Here is a 21,422-nt window from a genome sequence, read left to right as displayed (position 1 = left end):
GAACCCACCCCTAGTTAAAATTCAAAATTTTGAAGCTTTTTTATTAATTTTCCTAAAAATGAATCCTATATCCGCAAGTACAACGACTGTACCTAAATATTACTTCCTCATGTAAGTAGGAGAAAATCCTAAATCGACAAGTAAATCTAAATCCCCATGGATATTGTTTCCTTATTAATGTAGGAGATTAGAACTATATAATCCCAAACGATTTGACGAAGGTCGAATAAATATTTTATCATTCTCCAACAGAAAGAATCTGTCCAAACGATGCTGACGTTACAAGAAGCGACTGCAGTTGTTGGCCACAATAGTGGTGTGGCAGTCATGGCGGCTGTGGGGGAATGTTGGTGGCGCGGTGGCAGTTGCAACGAAAGTCGAGTAAATAACCACCACCTATATGCCGGTGAAGCTGGGGATATTGTTGTTACTCTGGATTTTGTGAGGGAGATGATGGAGGATTTCAAGAACCAGAAGACATTGCACCCGCGAGAAGCTTTCCAAATCATCTCACAGGCGAAAGAACTGTTGCGAGCCCTGCCCTCCCTGGTTGATATAAGTGTTCCTGCTGGCAATCACATTACTGTCTGTGGCGATGTGCATGGTCAGTTCTATGATCTGGTAAATATTTTCGAGCTCAACGGGCTTCCATCGGAGGAGAATCCGTATCTGTTCAACGGAGATTTTGTCGACAGGGGATCTTTTTCTTTGGAGGTAGTCCTAACGTTGTTTGCATTGAAGTGCATGTGTCCATCAGCGATACATCTCGCAAGAGGAAACCATGAGACAAAGAACATGAACATGATATACGGTTTTGAGGGCGAGGTCCGGTCGAAGTTAGGTGAAAATTTTGTGGAGTTGTTTGCTGAAGCGTTTTGCTGTTTACCGCTGGCTCATGTAATCAACGACAAGGTTTTTGTAACGCATGGCGGTCTTTTCAGTGTCGATGGAGTGAAATTGAGCGACATTAGAGAGATAAATAGGTTTTGTGAACCTCCGCAGGAAGGGTTGATGTGTGAATTGCTGTGGAGTGATCCACAAGCTACACCCGGAAGAGGCCCAAGCAAGCGAGGTTCAGGTGTTTCTTTTGGTGGCGACGTGACAAGACGATTTTTGCAGGATAACGATTTAAGTTTAGTTGTGCGATCTCACGAACTGAAGGGCGAGGGATATGAGTTTGAGCATGATGAAAGACTCGTCACAGTTTTTTCTGCTCCGAATTACTGTGATCAGTTCGGTAACAAGGGTGCGTTTATTCGTTTCGAAGGACCAGATTGCGCTCAGATTTTTACTTTCTCAGCAGTGCCACATCCCGACGTCAAGCCAATGGCATACGCAAATAACTTCCTTCTATCCGCTATCCGACGACAACTTACCGGTTGAGTACAACTTTGCTTCAGAAGGCTACTAGAGATGGTGGTGCTGCACGTCGAGTTGTTTTGTTTTTTCATTTTACCTCTCTTTTCTTGTACTTGAACCCTAGGACGAACACTTAAGGCATTTTCTGTGAAATCCTGTGTGCTTGCCCGGAAGCCAGGTCACGATGAAATGTACCAATCAACGAGGGGTGTCGTCTATTCATTTTCAATCTTTTACACAATGTAAAAATCAAGTTGAATTAATCATGACCTAAAAAAGCTGGAAAACTCCCCTGATACCGCCAACACTGCCGACGCTACTAACCTCTGAAAGGACGGTGGGTGGCGGTAGGTAGACTTGGCATTTTGGACCCAACCCGTTAATTCTACCCGACCCGTTAATATTAGTATTTGAGTGGATGCTTAATGGGTCGGGTCGCTAACGGATGAACCCGTTAAATAACGGATCACTTTGGGTCAATCCGTTAGACCCGTTAGTTGATGTTTTAGTAATTTTAATAAAGTCTTAATAACAAAAATTAAACTCTATGCAAATAATAATAATAATAATAATAAGGGTAAAAGACTGTTTACTACCCTCATGTTTCGTGGTTTTCAACATTTAGTACATCAAATTTTTTTCGTCTCAGAGTCATACCTAAAGTGTAAATTTTGGGACAGTCTCATACATCCGTTAGTCAAACTGTTAAATGTGCCGTTAATTGTGACGTGGCGCTCATGTGGACAATGACTGGGCGCCACGTGTCAACCACGTTTTTTTTTTTTTCTTTTTTCTTCTTTCTTCTTCTTCCTCCGACAGCAACTTTTCTTTTCTTTTTTCTTCCTTCCCCTTCTTCTCCTTCCTCCTCCTTCCTTCTCCCTTCTCCTTCTCCTTCTTCTTCCTCTGAATTTGGGGAAGTTTTTTTTTTTTTTTTTTCCTTCTTCCTCGTCTTTCCTCCTTCCTCCTTCCTTCTCCTTCCTCCTTCTTCCTTCCTCTTCTTCTTCTTCTTCGTCCGAATCTGCCCAGATTTGGTTTTTTTTTTTTTTTCTTCCTTCTTCTTCTCCTTCTTCCGTCCTCCTTCCTTCTTCCTTCTTCCTTCCCCTTCTTCTCCTGCTTCCTTCTTCTTCCTTCGAATCTGGGGAAGATGAAGGTTTTTTTTTTTTTTTTTTTGAGGAAGATGAAGAAGGAAGAAGGAAGAAGGAAGAAGGAGAAGAAGGGGAAGGAAGAAGGAAAAAGAAGGAGGAAGAAGAAGAAAGAAGAAAAAAAAAAGTCGCAGTCGGAGGAAGAAGAAGAAGAAAAAAGAAAAAGAAGAAAAAAAAAAGCCGAATCTGGGCAGATTCGGAGGAAGAAGAAGGAAGAAGTAGGAAGGATAAGGAAGAAGGAGGAAGAAGAAGGAAGAAGGAGGAAGAAGAAGGAAGAAGGAGAAGAAGGGGAAGGAAGAAGGAGGAAGGAAGAAGGAGAAGGAGGAAGAAAAAAAAAAGTTGCAGTCGGAGGAGGAAGAAGAAGAAGAAGAAAGAAGAGAGAAGAAAGAAAAAGAAAGAAAAAAAAAACGTGGCTGACACGTGACGCCCAATCATTGTCCACATAGGCGCCATGTCATAATTAACGGCACATTTAACAGTTTGACTAACGAATGTATGAGACTGTCCCAAAATTTACACTTTAAGTATGATTCTGAGACGAAAAAAACTTGATGTACTAAATGTTGAAAACCATGAAACATGAGGGTAGTAAACAGTCTTTTACCCTAATAATAATAATAATAATAATAATTGTTAACGAATTGATAATAATAATAATAATTGTTAACGGATCAGGTTCGGATAACCCGTTAACTTAACGGGTCGGATTGAACCCAACCCAAACCCGATAAACCCGACCTGTTTACAGGTCTAGGGGGCATCGTACCATGGTGGGCGCCTGCCCCGAGCGGTAAGTGCACTTCCACCATGGCAACACTTCCAAAAGAACCAGGTGACTCTCCAAGTAACCACCATTACAAGTGCGAAATGATTATCAAAAGTTCAAAAAGCATAATCTTAATAAAATTCAAATCATGCGCATCTAACGCTATAAAATTACACAATCCAAGACTGGTTTCATAACATAAATGACAGAGACATGTCTCACATTTGAAGCTTAGTCCGATAACTTCTACATAATGAGTGATTAAACAAGACACATACAAAATTCTCCTTGGTGCATAAAACTTCTTCGCAGCCCCTTAACGGTTGGCCTTGGCAACTCTTTCGATCTCATCCTTCTTCTTGATTGCATAACTGCAGATAAAACACCACTAATCGTCAGCGAAGAAACAACGAATCAATGGAAAGAACATAACTTAAACGGAAATAGCAAACTCAGATGAAAGAGCTTTGGAGAAAATAAAGTGTAATAGGCAAATAAGCGCACTACCTGTTAGAGGAACCTTTGGCAGCATTAATAAGTTCATTTATAATTAGACCATATTAATTTAGGAAAACTAATGAAAGGTGCTTGAAAACTTTGAGTTTTAACTATAAGGACAAAATAAAGAATAAAATGAATAGTACCATGTTTGATTTTTTAGTGTAAAAATATGGTTTTTCGTTAAAATGAACAGTACCACGGGCTTTTCGTTGAAACTCCCTATTAATTTGCCTACCTACTATTTGAAATGTTCATTTCCAATGATGCAAAATATTGTATACCAACAACAAAAATATTGCATAAACTTAGGAATTGGATCATGCTTTTGATTGTATCTTTTTACCTACAAACAATCATATACATATTACTTTATATATTTTTACCAAAAAACGTCAATAATAGGCTAATATATGTAATAATACATGAAAAATAATTTACCTACCATGTATACAAAAATGTTATTTGATTCAAAATATATAATCTAGGTTTTCTCAAAAAAAAAAAAAAAAAAAAAAAAATATATATATATATATATATATAATCAAGGTGTATTATATATATATTTTTATATAATTGGAACAAATTAATTTACCTACCCACAAATTAATTTCCAATAATTTACCTATGAAAAAATTATAACCCGTGTGTAATATAATATCTTTTTTTTTCACTAATATATGGAGAATAATTTACCCATAACAAGAAGAAATGTAATTTGATGTATTATATTGAAAAATATTATGTCATACCTATATTTATACAATAATAAAACGTGCCTAATATATGTAACAATACATGAAAATTAATTTACCTACAAGTTAGAGAAGTGTTATGTGATTCAAAATATATAATATGGATTTAGTATAATTTTTTTAATAATTGGAATAAATTAATTTACTTCCCAATTAAAGCAATATAAAAGGTAAATTTTTGGTATGATATGGATACAATTAATGCAATACAACATTTTATATATTTTATTTCACTTTTTCTACAACTTTTAATTTGGAATAAATTTAGGGATTTGGAAAAGTGGCATAGGTGTAAATAAATTGTATTAGTAGGTCAATAGTGTTCTAATGTGGCTGCAGATTTTAAATTTGGGTTTTTATTAGATGTTTATATGTATATGGGTTTTTATCTAGAAATCATGAATTGTAAGAGCTAGAGCATCCTAAAATAAAATCATTACCATTTAGTGCTTTCTTGAATACCTACTACTTTTCATTCAAGAATGATACATGTATTGTCATTTATTCTCTTCTCGTTTAGCAAAGTACCTTATTTAATTCACTAATGCTATCACCTTACTGAAGGAAAATGATATATCTACAGTTTTATTCCGCAATAGTATTTTCTCAATGTTTATCTTCATATTACAAAAAGAAAACTAATGAAAATGATTTGAAAACTTTTAGTTTTGACGATAAGGACAAAATAAAGGGTAAAGTAAATAGTATCATGATTGACTTTTTTGTGTAAAAATGTGGTTTTTCGTTAAAATGAATACCGATAACTTTTCGTTAAAGGTCTCTATTACAAAGTCAACATAGATTTTTTTTTTTTTTTTTTTTGATATTGCTATTCTAGCTTGTCATATTTTCTTACTCATGTTTGATGACAAGTTTACCTCGACCCTACCTCGTTACACTTTTTTACGAATATTTTACAAGTTTTATCTAATATCCTAATTAAATAATACAAAATATATTAAAATTGAACATTTGAACACTGCATCAGTCAAGTCGTTATGGTTTGGTTTCTGATTTTTTGCTCAAAATGCCAAGCTTATTTAATTGTTTCATAAAAAAAAGTATGTCCCTCCAATAAATTAAGCATAATTATATTTTATTATTCTCTTTCATTCAGATTACATCTACATTTATTTTATAGTTTTGTCATCTTTCTTCACATGAAATATTTTATTATAAGAAGAAATGTGAGGCATGATTTGCCTACTCAATTGCTTAGAGAATTTCTAATGGAAGATACAAAATGTTTTGAAATTTTTATTTTACATTTTAAGTTGGCTGTAAAACATTCTAATGACAGGATGTAGAATATTCATCTTCACGGGGAGATGTAAATAAAAATGTAAATATAATCTCTTTTTACATGTTTTGGAGGTGGGTCCTGTGACACACCCCGACCAGCACGCCTTGATTCTAGGATCGGGGTGTGTCATCCTGGCAGTTAAAGAACGAACAATAAATAGAATCTCAAATTTACATCTCTCTCGTAAGTGTAGAACCATCATTTACACCTCTTGAAAAATGCAATATATAGCTTTTACATCTCAAATTTTCTCTATTAGAGATGCTCCTACACCATTGAAGATGCTCTATCATGAATGCCAAAGCTAAAAAATGGTGCTATATTGTGGAGTGGAGAATGCTATTGGTTGATCAGGTTACTAATAGTACTGAGATAATCTCCATTGATGAAGAAAAAGATTAAAGAAAGTTTTGATGAATTTGGAGAAAGAACAAGAGAAAGAGAAGGAGATAGAGCAACGAAAGCAAGAATCTGAGTGGTTTCTAATTAATAAGAAAGTGAAAGCATTACGACACTTTATAACAGTAACAAACTACTCTATGATTGAAGGACTGTGGAGATATTACATTTGAGCAGTTTAAGACAATGATATCCCAGCCGAGTTCTTATGATTGAAGGACAGTGGAGAAATTACATTTGAGCAGGGTTCGGCCGAGTCCTAAATGAACTATAACTGTTAAGGATTGACAATCGATTCTGATAAATTTGGGGTTATTCAAAGGATCAAAATGCATGCTTAATCAGATAAGAATGATTTAAGTTAAAAAAGGAACTAGGTTTAGAGTCATGTTTCGAATGGATTAGGTATAAGTTTCGGTTAAGGAAGGATGGGTTGGAATATTCAGAGAAATGTCGAGGAGGCTTAGTCCTATCATGACTCTACCTCGATAAATCGACTTATCCTTAATGGTTTGCCTATAAATAGAAGGGGCTTCACAACGAGAAAATGATCTTCAACTCAACACAAAAATCAACGCTCTACACAAAACCTTCTCACACCCTGAGAAAAATACTAACTACTCACTAACGCGTCTTCGTTGGCCGATATTCAATTTGGTTAAACATCACTGTGTCAACAATCGGCGACACCTTTAGCTTGGTTAAACATTACTGGAGATGTAGAACCTACATGGCCTAGGAGACTTTCAGTTTGGTTAAACAACACTCTCATATCCTTGTTAGTTGTCTATCCAAGTCTCGGCAAACGAGGAATTCTCTATTTTTTTTGTCTGAAGAGATCATCTCATCAGTTTCGGCAAAGTGAGGTGTTCCCATGTTACTCATTGTTCAACACAACGAAATTCGAATCAATTATTGAACTTCGCACCGAGATTAGTAACCTTATCTTCATGTTTTAAGAACCCTAGGTCGAGACTGTTCCTTTCTCAACTGTAGTCTTTCGGTCTAGAAAGCAGCGCGCTTTGACAGCACAACCACAATCTTACTTGCTCGACTCACCTTGGTGGCAAGTTAGCACGCTTGCATCAACTACAAGAAGGACGCAGTTAGATCTTAGTTACTCGGCTTATCGTCACGTAGGCTTGGTAATTTTTAGAGTCAACAATTATAGAATTGTTTCAATTTATTTGCAATAATGTTGATACTCAATAAAATACACACACACACTAATTTGTTGGGGTACTTAATTAATTTTATCTAGTTTTTGCATAACACTTTCATTTCAAGCAACGGGATGTCCGTTGCTTCGTTTTAGGGCTTTGAGTTTGTCTCTTGAAATTCTGTAAATAATCAGAAATAACGGGCTTGTCAGGGTTAAGATCTGAAACTTTAATTTTTTTTTTTAATCTTTAATTGGTTCATTGACTATTATGTCCATCTATGCAAGGATTTTGTTGGTTTTGGTTGTCATGCCCCTTTATGCAAAGAGAGATTCTTTGCCCGATTAGGGGTGGTGTGAGAGGAAATTGCATAAAAAGTGAGACAGGGTTAACATGATAGTGCGGTAGGACAGGATAGGGGGCGTTTGTTTGCCCTCACTAAGTGGGACTGGACTGGACTGGACTAGCTGTTAGTCCAATAAGGTGTTTGTTCCATGCTGGGACTAACATTAATGAGACTAAAGGGGACTAGCATGGACAAAACCCTTCACTAAGAGGTCTTAGCGAGACCCCCCAATAACCATGGGACTAGCTAAGACTATCTCCTCTCGTCCTCGTCATGCTCAACAACCACTCTTGATAGACTCCTCGTCATCTCCGGTCACCTAGATCATAATAAAATATTAATAATTTATATATTAAATAATATAATATTAGAATTTGTTATTATCCAGCTTCTTAGTCCAACACTGCACCAAACACTTCACTAAGTTAGTCCAGCTTAGTCTAGTCTAAGCTAGTCCAGCTTAGTCCTTAAAGCTAGTCCAGTCCGAGATAGTCCGACGCAACAAACGCCCTTTGTGTCTTAGTCCGTAGGGATGACCTGATCCTATCTCTAGACCTTAGAATTTCTTTGATTCACCAGCCACTACATGGATGAATAATCTCTCCAAAATCAGCTTTTTGATCAGTGATTCACCGACCACTACATTCAGGGATCCCACCTTATTCTCAAACCTTGCGGCTCGGTTGATGGGCACTCCGGTAGCTAGGCTCATCTTGCATACAAATTCTGGCGGTTATACAAGACTATTTTTGTTTTTTTTTTTTTTAAATGTCCTGCAAGGCTCCAATTTTAAGCACTAAACTTTGATGTGTCAATATATGGGCCACACGATCATTTTTGCAGGATCACTAACTCTACTTATTGAGAAAGAATCTCATATTGATGAGAGAATAGACCTTGCATAAGCTTATAAGTAAGTTGGGCTACTTCACATATTACCAATTGATTTACCGTGAAACTTCAACTTTCTTCAATACTATTAAATTTTCCTACAAAAAAAAAAAAAAAAAAACCCTGATAGGGTAGTATATTTATTTACAACTGCGATGCAATGACAGTGGGAGGTTGTATTTTATTTCGTTATAATATAAGAAGCTTTTCATTTTTTGAAACAAATGATATTACCACTAGACTGTAGTAGTAAGTAGCAGAAACTTTATTATTCTCTTCATTTTTACCACGCAGTTACGCTTGAGCTAGCTGATTAATATCAAATGGAACAGCATCAGTAGGAAGCGTGGCATTGTATGCTCTTCCGCCTAGAACAACATTTGAACTCTCACTAGGATGGATTGCATCCCAAAAGGAATACTGAGTCCTGTTTTGGCATGGGGTATTGAAGGGGACGCATAGCCCGGTCTCACGTACCACCTCACAGCATGGTGCATCAAAAATCACAGAACCTGGAATACCAAACAACTGATAAAGCTCTACACTTATTTTCCACCCTAATTGAGATTAATTATGTTAAATACCAAGCGAAAGAAAGTATATAAGAAAATAGTTACGTACCAAGAGATGCAGCGGCACTGGATAATCCAATCCCGTAGAAATCTATATAAGTGAACTTAGCGTCGGTTAGGTTGCTGTTAAGGTCATCGACAAGTGATTGAAGCCTTGCGTTGAAAACTTGGACTGCACTGTTCATGTTATCTGAGCATAAAGAGACGTTGTTTGTGCTGCGATTGCACATAGCCACTTCAAAGGGTATAGAACCAATTGTACCGAGCCCGAAAAGGGCTATCTTTCTTGCCCCAGAATTGTACAACGTCTAGCATTCCAGTAAGTTATTCAGCGAGTAGACGTAAATAACATATTTTTAGTTAATATGAATAGGTTAATCTCTTACTAGTATCACACATGGTATGTCGTCATACTGTGAATTTAGAATGAACGTTTGAATAACAGTGAGTTCACCTTATTTGTTTTCTAAATTAACAGTTTGATAACATAACATGCATGCTCGTGTCTAGGAAGAGAAAATTAAACTAGAATCGGGAAACATCAAAGTTTTACCACTAACTTTTATTTGCCCAGAATACTGTTGAATAAGAACTCCTGCATATTGCTCAGAGGTAAATTGGCGGCTAGTTGAGTATAACCTTGGCATAAAGTAGTTGTTAATGTAGTCATTACTGCCAATTGTAACTGTATATATGCACTTTCCCAGGTACTGGATAGCTGCTGAATTATTATTTCCCTGAAGGGAAACAATCTGTCTTACTATGTTTTGGTGATTCACCAACTGCTTATTAAAGGTTACTCTCATACCCTGCAAATTAAATATTGTATTATAGAGATATTTGTTGTTCCAATAACATAACTTTGCAGGGAAAATCAAGCATAAAGATAAAAAAATAAAAAATAAATAAAAATAAAAACGTACGTGAATAATTAGAAAGAAAAATTAATGAGTGTGAAATTATATAGTTACCTGGTTCCGTCCCGATTCATCACGAATACCTGCTGCACCGGATGCGTAATTCACACCGTGGAGTATTTTCCATCCTATTGCAGCAGCAAAAGGTGGAATGTAATGACTAAAGCCTAGTAATTCAGCTGTAATGATGAAATGTTAAACTAATTAGCATGATGATGTAGATTTATAAATGAGTTCATGCTAAGAAGTTTTTTTTTTTTTTTTTTTTTTTTTTTTTTTTTTGTACAAGCGATAATACTATTTACTACACTAATAAAATGGAAGATTTAAACTCCAGAGGTAATAGATTGAAAAAAGAATGTCATGTCCACCACTTGCTATGCCAAAAAGTGTACCAAATAAGCGACTTATAAATTACTTATCTATGTACCAAAAGTGTATCATATCTCTTCCATTTTCCCCTCGCATTTTTCCTTTTCTATGTATCAATACAAAAAAAAAAATGTACCAATCTTAAGAAAAAAAAAAAAAAACATATCAATAAATCGATTTATAAATTACCCAAAAATAACCAAAATTGTTAACAAAATAAAACACATGAATTTCATAAGCAAAATAGAAAACATAAGTACGAAATTAAAAACAAATGTATTCGATATTTATGGTTAGATTAGATATTGAATATAAAGTTTTTTTTCTGGCAATAAAAAGGAAGACAACTGGTGGTAAGTTACGGTTATCCATTCTTTTAGGGACCGGAGTGACTATGGGGAAGTTTCACCAGCCCGTGGCCACAAGTAGACTCACCAGCTCGGAGTATCGAACCCAAGACCTCCCACATTTTTTTGTTTACTGGGGAGTCGCAATCTGCGTCATTACCACTGAGCCACTTGATATATTGAATGTAAAGTTAAGTATTTGGTTTTTTTTTTTAACAAAGTATTATTGGACTTTTAACATAAAGAAATGTCACTAAATTTTGTGCAAAAAGACCAAACGACTGACCAATAACATCAACCAAATTACGTCCATTGGAAAACCTTCCGGTTGGACCTCTTGGAAAATCAATGCCGTAGGGTTTATAATTTGCTTTAGCCAACGTTAAAAGGCCATTGTTGTTTCCACTGTCAGATAATGAGTCTCCAAATATGAAGTAACATGGAACTTGTGGTGCCCCATCAACAAAACAAGAATAATGTAAGATTGAAACCAACAACAAAATTGGGACCACCCACAAAAATGGCTTCATAATTTCTACGTGCATCCCAATGAAGAAGAAAAAGAAGAGAGACAGAGCCAAATGCAAAGGTGATGATGGGTTAAAAAAAATTGGTGGTTTGGTAAGTAAACTAAATGGGAGGACTTACATATATATATGCTTCAAAAGAATATTGGGTTGTTTAATTTTAACCAAAATTAACCAAACTAACGCCTAGTGGAGGTGATGGTCCTCATTTATATTTGACTTTGCATTAGTAAACTTTTATTTTTGACCTAATTTCTCTTTCTTTCTTTTTTAAATGACCAGCAGGTGGCTTCGCCACGACAGGGAAGACACACAGAGATATTTCAGCCTCCTCTTAACCACCATCGTGTGATTCAAAGCCAATGGATGGTTAGGATTTGAGCTGACTTGGGATTTTGTCCCAAGCTTAGCTCTATGAGTTTTGGCTACGTAGTCGTTTCTCTTCCCCCATGAATAAAAGAGAGAAGCAGAGCTCCATGTTTGAGCTACTGTGAATCTTATTTTCTCTTGGCAACAACATCAACTCTTCTCCAAATCTTATCAGTTTTGGCGTACGGATCACTAATCTTCAAGTTAAAACACTTAAACCCAAAAACTTATACCTTAATCTAAAATTGAAATCTAAATATGAAAATGGTTAACTACGCTCCGTCGCTTTGATCAGCTACTTGTCAGTGGCCGTGGTTGCTGTGGAGCCAAAAATATTCACTAGGCGACACGTGGACTTTTGGACAAAAGAGGACAAAAATACCCTCGAGGCATACCGAGTTTCCTACACGCGAGCAGTGGAGAATCATCCATCAACCAAGTCAGGAGTACCCAAAATGGGTAACAATTCAAAACCTATTTCATTCCATATATGTTTTTACCTCATTTTTTCCTTATTCAATTAGCCATTTATTTCAAACATTCCATAACATCCTCAACCAATTAATATAATCAATATATTAAAGGCTAATTTAATCACCCATTATACCCCAAAAATCACACCAAGGGCCGGCCATTCCCATCCAAAAAGAGCCTATCATATTCTCTACCTTTTCCACCATTTTCCCTTTTTAATTATTTGGTAACTCCTAATTAAACCTAAATTAAACCCAAAAAACCCTAGCCACCCCTATCCCTATAAATATACTCTCATTCTCACCAAAAAACCAATTCCAACACTCTTGCAAAAATCCCAAAATTCTCTAAACACTATTTCTCTCTAAATTCTAACTTTGGCATCGGAGGTTCTTTGGCCAAAGCCCCCCCATTCATCGTGGGCGCGTGAGGCTTGTGGCCATAACCAAAGGTGTTATTTAATTTGTAGGTGCAATTTTGTCCAAGATCAAGGAGGAAGAAATTTGCATCCACAGTTGCCATGTTTTATTTGAATGCAATTATATCAATAAAATAAAAATGTAGAGGCTGGACACAGTTTCTTCATGCGGAGAAAATTCATGTGAGGCTCAGCTTGTCACTGGATTTTCGTGAATGGCACTACTGCCCACTCAAAATTTGTCGCTTGTTTAGATTCATGCATGACTTTCTTATATATATTTAATGCTTTCATAATTACGCAAATAATAAAAAGATTTCGTTTTTAGTTTTACTATTATTAAAAACTTGCCCGATTGGCAGTTGGACTTGTCCGAATAAATTTAATTTTTGTCTGATTGTTTGTAATTTGCATTTTCTTCAAGTTATTAATTTGTTGTTCAAGTTATTACTTCGTTGTTGAATAAATAACAAGTGTCTAACTTTCTTTACTTTCTGTCTTTCCCTTTTCATGTAACTTGTCCTACATTATCTTCTTACATTTATATGAAAATTACATACTGAGTTAAATCAATACTCGACCGGTTTGTGATTATCACTTGGCATACACAAAAAAATATTTAAAGTCTTTGGCTTAACGAGGCATAGAAAATAACTTAACATAGATTTAACCCCACTATAACACGGTCTCTTGATTAGAAGCTCTATTTACTTGTGGCAGAAGTTTATGATCTAACAATAACATCATACAATCTTTCTATTGGCCTGAGTCAATAGTAGCATGCCTAACACTAACAATAACTCATTTAAAAGAGCCTAATGCCTATTAAGACTTCCAAAGGCATCTTTAAACTGACATAACGCCAACATGCCCCTTTTATCCTCAATCTCCTTCAGTGCCTCTAGATTATATTAGGGTAACCATAAATGAAGAGTAGAACAAACGCAATTTGAAAATGCAATTGTACAAAATAGTAGTTGGATGAGAAGAACAAAGAATTTGGACGGCAGGCTTGTTAGGTTTTCCTCTTGGATGCTTCATCGCCGCTTTTTGTTGATTTAATATTCATTTAATATTAATAAGTGAGCTTTAATTTAGGGTCAAATTTGAAATATTATAAATTTCAATGGGGTGTCCAAAGAAACTTTTAAATTAAAGTGAGAGTGTTCAGAGATGAAAATCTCCATAACAAAAAAATATATATTCTTATTCCGCTAGAATTTTAATGTCGAATTCGATACCAAATTTTTGTGGTTGGCCTATTATTAATTTAACCCAACCATTTTACTCTTTAATTCAATTATATTATTTTATTCAAGAAAAGAATTAATCAAGTTAAGATCCTTGGCATTTTTTAGCCAATTCATACCCCAAGCTTGTTGGCTAAAGAAACCTGTCACATCCCGGCCCAGGCCCCCACCTCATCTCGGGCTCGATTCGCCATAACACGATATTGTTTGCTTTGGGCCCCGACCACACCCTTACAGTTTGTTTCTAGGAACTCACACGAGAACTTCCCAGTGAGTCACCCATCATGTGAATGCTCTCATCCGAACTCACTTAACTTCGAAGTTCCAATGGAATCCGAAGCCAGTGAGTTCCCAAAAGGCCTCGTGCTATGTAGAGATGGGAATATACATATAAGGCTTAGAGGATCCACTCCCCTAGACGATATGGGATGTAACAATCCACCCCCCCCCTTAAGGGCCTGATGTCCTTGTCGGCACACTTTCAGCCAGGGATTGGCTCTGATACCAAATTGTCACATCCCGACCCAGGCCCCCACCACATCCCGAACTCGACTTCGCCGTAGCACGATATTGTCCGCTTTGGGCTCCAACCACGCCCTCACGGTTTTGTTTCTAGAAGCTCACACGAGAACTTCCCAATGGGTCACCCATCATGGGAATGCTCTCGTCCAAACTAGCTTAACTTCGAAGTTCTAATGGAATCCGAAGTCAGTGAGTTCCCAAAAGGCCTGGTGCTAGGTAGAGATATGAATATACATATAAGGCTTATATGATCCACTCCCCTGGACGATGTGGGATGTAACAAAACCCCTCGTGTCATATGGTTGACTTGGTAAAACCACATGATTGACTGTCTTTGTGTTATTTTTAAGGCTTAGTTGGATCAATAGTCCCCATGATAATAGGGTAGTCGGAAGCTAGCCCATGGCATAACAAAAAATTAGGATTTAGACCCCTATGGTGAAGTCTGTTAGTATTTAGGCCCAAAATTAAAAATTTCGTCAATTATCCGTTAATTGCAAGCACATGAGGCTCACATGTGGGGCTAAAAAGATAAAGTAGCCTCCCAATTAATGAAGAGTTCCGTTTTAGCCTCATATGTGTGGCTCATATGCTAATAAATAACGGAGAGTTGATGAAAATTTCAATTTTGGGTGTAATCCTAACAGACTTCATCACATAGGCTTAAATCCTATTTTTTATTTTTTATTTTTACGAATTAGGCCTATTTTTAATGTATACAATGGTGAAGATTTAAGATAAGCTTAGTGGGTAGCCATAATTAGGTATCGAATTCTTTATTTATAAGAGTCAAATTTAGATATCACACTTAGTATTAGTGACACACTCATTATATATTCAATGTATATTAAAAGTAGAAGAGAATAATTATTCATTTTGAGAATATTAAAATTTAGGACGGCAAGAAGACATGAATGAATAAATAAATTATAAATAAAATAAACTTGTTACATTTAATCTTACCATTTTTCGTGGAGATTGTAATGGATATTTTCCTTAATAAGTAATTCATTTACTAATTTACGGTCTAGTGATATTTTTCTTTACTTGTAAGTGAGAGGTCTTAAGTTTGGTTCTCACCAAAGGTGGATTCTCTCCAAATTATTATGGCTTGTCCATCATGAGATTTAGCCCACCCCTCCACCCCACCCTTAAGGTAGATAATATCATATATATGTTTTCAGGAAAAAAAAAATATCTTCATCTATTTAGACCTCTCACTTACAATTGGACATTAATTTTATTCTAAACATTAATCTTTTAAAACTGTATATTTCCTTTAAAACATGTCAGACTATTATGTTTATTTACTGATAAAAATAATATTATGTTTATTTGTATTTATTTTATTATTTTTCGATTATCATTAAGATTTCTTGCTTAGTAAGATGGTAGTTTCTTCATTGCATTAAACATGAGTTTGGTATGTCATAAAAGTTTGGTCAATAACAGCCCCCTCTATCAATATTTGTTATACATATTTTAACTACTAGTATTTAGGTTTTCATACACACAACCCAATATTTTCTTCAAAAGGATTTAGAGAATATATTCCATTGTACAAGAGGAGGCATCACTACAAAGTTGGAGTAGGAGCAAAATGATAAAAGATGTTGGTATTTGCCATATAGGACCATCCATGATCAAGGTTCTAAAAGACGGTAGGCTAGTCGGAAGGTGGACTGAAGCCTAGCGTCTAAGCGGTTAGGCAGGACCTAGGTGGATTTAAGTAAATCTATTATATTTCGTGTAAATAAGTGTATGTTATACTTAAAATATATATACTTTGATGATAAACAACAAAATCGAATAACATATATATTATGAAGTATTAGAACATACTGAAAACATGGGGAACAAGCCTATAAGGTGTGTTCATTTAAGTATTCAACAAGTCTCTTACAATCTATTGAAAAAAAATTAAAATTAAAAATGTAAGTTATATATTTTCTGTCTAAGTGAGACGCAACCTAAGCGGGTCTAGAAGGGCTAGGCCGGTGCCTAGGCGGTCTAGACTGGTGCCTCAGCAGGTTTAGACACCCTTTCTTAATTTTCAAACTCCTAGGCATTAATCATGACAGTTGACAACCACCTAGCGCCTAGGCGGCGCTAGGCGGAGATTTTTAGAACAGTGGTTAATTGTATAAAAATGTTTATTAATGCTTGACCTGCAAATTGCTTGAGACAACTTTACAAAAAAAAAATTGCATTTGACATTTAAGGGGATGTCCTTCCCCTATTTCACTGACGAATTATAGAGAGAGCAGAAGAGAACTTGGAAAATGCAAGTTATCGAACCCCGTACTTCATGTCATTATAGAGAGAGCAGAGAGATAGATCAGGAGATGACTTAGAAACTGAGACAAACAAAAAACAATGGATGGACGACATGTCATTTAAGAACCAAAATGATAGGAAGAATGAAAAATGGTTATGCAAGTTATCGAATCTCGGGCCTTCCGCTTGCATAGCGAGCAACATCCCCAACTTGGCATTTTGTTTTCAATGGTTTTATTTAACTATTTCTTGAGATAAAAAAAAATAAAGAAAAGAAAAATCTTCCATTGCTAGGATTTGTACCCGGAATTATAAACTTTGGTTTAACCATTGCTACAGCAGATGCTTATGACAACTTGAGCAACTAATTATATATAAATGTTTACAAATGATTGACCTGCAAATGCCTCAAGACAACTTTACAAAAAAAAAAATTGCATTTGACGTTTAAGGGGATGTTGTTTGCGTATTTCACTGAAGAATTATAGAGAGAGCAAAACAGAACTTGGAAAATGAGATACCTGAAAAAAGCAGATGAATAACATGTTGTTAAGAACAAAAATAAAAGGAAAAATGAAAAATGAAGATGCAGGTTATTAAACCTCGTACCTATGCATAACGAGCTACATCCCGACTTGGCGTTTTGTTTCCAATGGTTTTATTTAAAGGAAAAATAATGAAAATGACTTGAAAACTTTGAGTTTTAACGATAAGGACAAAATAAAGAGTAAAGTGAATACTACCAGGATTGACTTTTTAGTGTAAAAATGTGGGTTTTCATTAAAGTGAATAGTACCGAAAGTTTTTCGTTAAAGTTCCCTTTATTTAACTATTGCTTGCGATAACATAGAAATTTTCAATGGTTTTATTCAACTACTGCTTATGATAAAATAGAAAGAAAAAAAATAAAGTTTTCCTGCCGGGGTTTAAACCTGTAATCGTAATCTTTGTTTTAACTATTGCTACAGCGGATACTCTGTGTCAACTTGATGATTTAATTGTATATAAATTTGACCTACAAGTGCCCTGAGACCCTATACAAAAATGAACAACTCACCTCTCAATTGCAAGTGACATGTATAGGGGTTTGTATTTGTTGTATTTCAAGTCTTAAAAATATTTATCATTTTTTATAAAATATATATAACAGCTCATTCATTAAACAAAATCTCCAGTTGATATGAAGACACATTCTCCGTTGATTTGAGAAAATATTTCTCTCCTTCACTTTTATATCCCACCACTAATCGTTTGCAATGATAATTTGGCCCCTCTATGGATCTGCCGCTGCGTGCCACTTCCCAACGTCGAACCACTGGCTGCTTCTGCTTTTTGACAACTTAACTTTCCCGTCGAGTACAACTTTGCTTCAGAAGGCTGCTACTGAGAAGGTGTTGGTGCATGTTGACAAATGCAGTATATTGTTGTGATTAGTTTCCCGTAGACATTGTTCTTTTCATTTTACCTGTCTTTCTTGTACTTCTCAAACCCCTGGGATGAATATTTAAGGCATTTCTTTGAAATTTTGTGTCCTGTTTAATTTTTGTTCATATATTGGTGACTAAACTGTCAATCTGGTTTAATTTTTGTTCCTAAACTATAAATTTGTGAATTGAGATCCATGTTAACCAAACGTGCACTTTTGGTCCCAAATGTTAATTTCCATTTAACTAAGGAGTTGTTTGATAACCATTTCGCTTCCAGTTTTCACATTTTTTAATATTGAAAAAAAAATCTTATTTGGTAATTTCTTTTGGTTTTCAGTGTTCAAAAAAATTGAAAACTGAAGACCAAAATCTGAAACTACTTCCTTGAGTTTTCACTTTTAGATTTTTAGTTTTCGTTTTTATGAAAACTGAAAATAGTTACCAAACAAAATTTTAGATTTCGTTTTTCAAAAAAGTTAAAACTGGAAATCAAAAACTAAATATGAAAACTATAAATCAAATAGCTATATCACGGTGTTTAAATAAATAAATAAAAGTAAGGAAAAAATAGCAGTCATCATCATCGTTAGGTGCATGACCTATGAGTGTAACATCCCACATCGTCCAAGAAAGTGATCCTTGAATGTATATTCTCATCCCTACTTAGCACAAGGTCTTTTGGGAGCTCACTGGCTTCGGGTTCCGTAGGAACTCTGAAGTTAAGCGAGAAGGAGGCCAGAGCACTCCCAGGATGGGTGACCCACTAGGAAGTTGCTCGTGAGTTCCAAAAAATAAAACCATGAGAGAATGGTAAGCCCAAAACGGACAATATCGTGCTACAGTAGTAAAGCGGGCCCTGGATATGGTGGACTCGGGCCGAGATGTGACGGTGGGTGTAAATGGAAGAAACTTAGCTTCATACACTCACAAAGAAGCGAACTCAAAATGGTTCAACCAAGTATCAAAGTTAAATAAAGTATTTAGGAACTTACTCATAATCTCTCTCACACATCGATCCTTCTTTATTTTTCTACATAAGGAGGTATGTAGAAAAAAGAAAGGGAACTTTAATGAAAAAAATTTGACCCAATTTTATTTTAACAAAAAACCACCTTAAAATTTTCTTTAATCAAAAGGACTTAAATATTAACAATAAGGACAAACCCTAAAATTTGAACACGAGCTGAATTCTCTAAGCCCAAAACATTAAAAAGTCAATTTACAAAAATATCCCTAACGGAAAATTACACAACCAGCTAAAAGTTTCATATATTTACAATATTGTCATCCTCTAAATTCACACAATCAATTCCCACCAAACTCAACCCTTAAAATACCTAAAATTTGAAAATGGTTATTCTTCTACTGTAAACCAACCAAAAACCCTAAAATTTGAAATTTGAAGCTCAAAATCTAGCAACATTCAGTAATCGGAAGATCAAAATCAAGTTGAATACCTCTAAAAGTCATCAATGGCTGATCGATTGCTGAAAAAAAGTCGAACAAAAGCCAAAATTTTCATCCAAGCACACCATCGACGAAGAGGTATATATTTGAATGTTTGTGATTCCATAAATCTATGAATTTTACTTCAAAAAAACACTACAAAATCGATTAATTTTGTTTTAGAGAAGATGAGGGTGGATTTCCACAAGGACTTGGAACTACAGAAGAGGCAGATTATGGAGAGAGCACAGGTTGAGATAACGAAAATACAACGTGGCAATGATGAGGAGAATGATCTCTGCTGAAAATGTGAGTGGGTGATATTAGTATATATCTGTAATATTAATTGGTTATGTTAACTGCTACTTCTTTTTGTAACAATTGGGGAAGACTTTAACCCCCTTCTATTACTTTTTGTATGTTTGCGATTGATACAGTGGGCAAACATTTCTTTAAATAACATGTTTCTATAAATAACTACTAGTTCTCTGTGAAAAAACTACATCGTGAACTTTGTCTTTTCTTTTCTTCATGACTTCATTAAATTTTTGTAGTCTCATAAACACTGTTGTATTATCGTTCTGTTTCATAAATAGTGTGGCCTAGTTCTTAAATAGTGCTTATTTTTTGGTTCAGTTTCATAAATAGTGCTTATTTCTTGGTTCAGTTTCATAAATAGTGCCTAGTTCTTGGTTCATTTTTCATAAATATTACCTAGTTCTTGGTCCAGTTCCATAAATAGTGTCTACTTATAGGTGCAGTTCCAAAAACAGTGTGACCTACTTCTTGGTCTAGTTCCAAAAATAATGCCTAACTCTCGTTTTTGTTTGTTTTCATAAACAATGTGTACTTATTGGTCCAATTTTAGAAATAGTGCCTAATTCTTCCTTCAGTTTCATAAACATTGTGGCCTACACTACACCACAAACAAGGATGGATCCACATAGTGACCTGGGAGGTCCCAGGACCCGTCGGCGATCCTAAATCGTTGTTAGAAATTTCCGGGGACCCCTCGTACTCGAGCATGAGGTCTGTGCAGGTTGTAGGTTGCATGTTGCAGGTTACAGTTGCTGTCTTCTTCACGGAGAAGAAAGAAAATAGGGACCCTTCCAACCTCTCTCCTCCTTGCTTCTGCCATGGTCTCATCCATCGGTGCCATCCACTTCTCCTCCATCTGTCGTCTGGCGGGGCAGTACATAAGTCCAAATTTCCCCAAATTAGTTCAACCACCTTAGAAATTTTTCTTATGGGTGAAATTTCCTACATAAGGTTAGTAAGATGGGTATGATCTGTCATGGGTTGGTGAAATTTGGGGGTGGAGCTGCCCTGGCTTTGGGAGAATGGGGAGGGAGGCGGTTGGTGGAGGTATGGCAGCTGTGTTCTTAGTGAGAGAGAAAGTGGATGTTTGGAAACTAGTAAAAGAGAAAAATGGTGTGTTTGGTTAGAAAGATAGTGGGAGTTTGGCGAGAGTTTTATTTGACTGGTGTTTTAAATTAGTAGTCCATATTAGATAATCAATAACTTAGATACTCCCTAGTAACTTATGAAACCTCGTAATGGACGCTTGAATTATGATTTTATAATTTGTAATATTGTTTTGCATATGATTTTTGAATGAAATGTATTATATTTAAATTTTCAATGTTGTTTTTGTCTATAAATTTTTTGACCTTTATTATTGGGAGCCCCCGAGTTTAAAATTCTGAATCCACCACTGATCACAAACCTTCTTTAATAGCATTAATTTATGGAAGCTTTAATGAAAAGAGCTTCTCCAAACTTTTTAAACTTTAATGAAGAGGACAAAAACTAAAAGAAAACAACCCAACAATAAAACCCCACGTGCAAAATAAAAATTTATTTTCCAGCCATGCCCCTGACTTTC

At 35.5% G+C, this 21,422-nt stretch overlaps 1 protein-coding gene, 1 long non-coding RNA gene and 1 pseudogene across 2 annotated transcripts; 1 reads left to right on the top strand and 2 right to left on the bottom strand.

Moving 5' to 3' along the window:
- The first annotated feature begins 270 nt into the window (after nt 1-270).
- On the top strand, nt 271-1,383 carry LOC139189785 (serine/threonine-protein phosphatase 5 pseudogene; annotated as a pseudogene).
- Nucleotides 1,384-3,372: 1,989 nt separating this feature from the next.
- LOC139190033 (uncharacterized) lies at nt 3,373-3,812 on the bottom strand. Its single transcript, XR_011574005.1, has 2 exons — nt 3,775-3,812; nt 3,373-3,638 (listed from the first exon to the last, which is right to left on the bottom strand). It is a non-coding gene; the product is annotated as an uncharacterized lncRNA (long non-coding RNA).
- A 4,968-nt stretch (nt 3,813-8,780) lies between these two features.
- On the bottom strand, nt 8,781-11,448 carry LOC103430256 (GDSL esterase/lipase At5g45670-like). Its single transcript, XM_008368391.3, has 5 exons — nt 11,114-11,448; nt 10,163-10,287; nt 9,752-10,000; nt 9,241-9,499; nt 8,781-9,131 (listed from the first exon to the last, which is right to left on the bottom strand). The coding sequence occupies exons 1-5, from the start codon at nt 11,370-11,372 to the stop codon at nt 8,914-8,916; spliced, it is 1,110 nt and encodes a 369-aa protein (XP_008366613.2). The 5' UTR covers nt 11,373-11,448; the 3' UTR covers nt 8,781-8,913.
- Between the last annotated feature and the right edge of the window lie 9,974 nt (nt 11,449-21,422).

Source organism: Malus domestica, chromosome 12 (assembly GCF_042453785.1).
Source record: "Malus domestica chromosome 12, GDT2T_hap1".
Classification (NCBI taxonomy): domain Eukaryota; kingdom Viridiplantae; phylum Streptophyta; class Magnoliopsida; order Rosales; family Rosaceae; genus Malus; species Malus domestica.
Note: the sequence above shows the minus strand (reverse complement) of the source record. Positions and strands in the feature narration are given on the sequence as shown.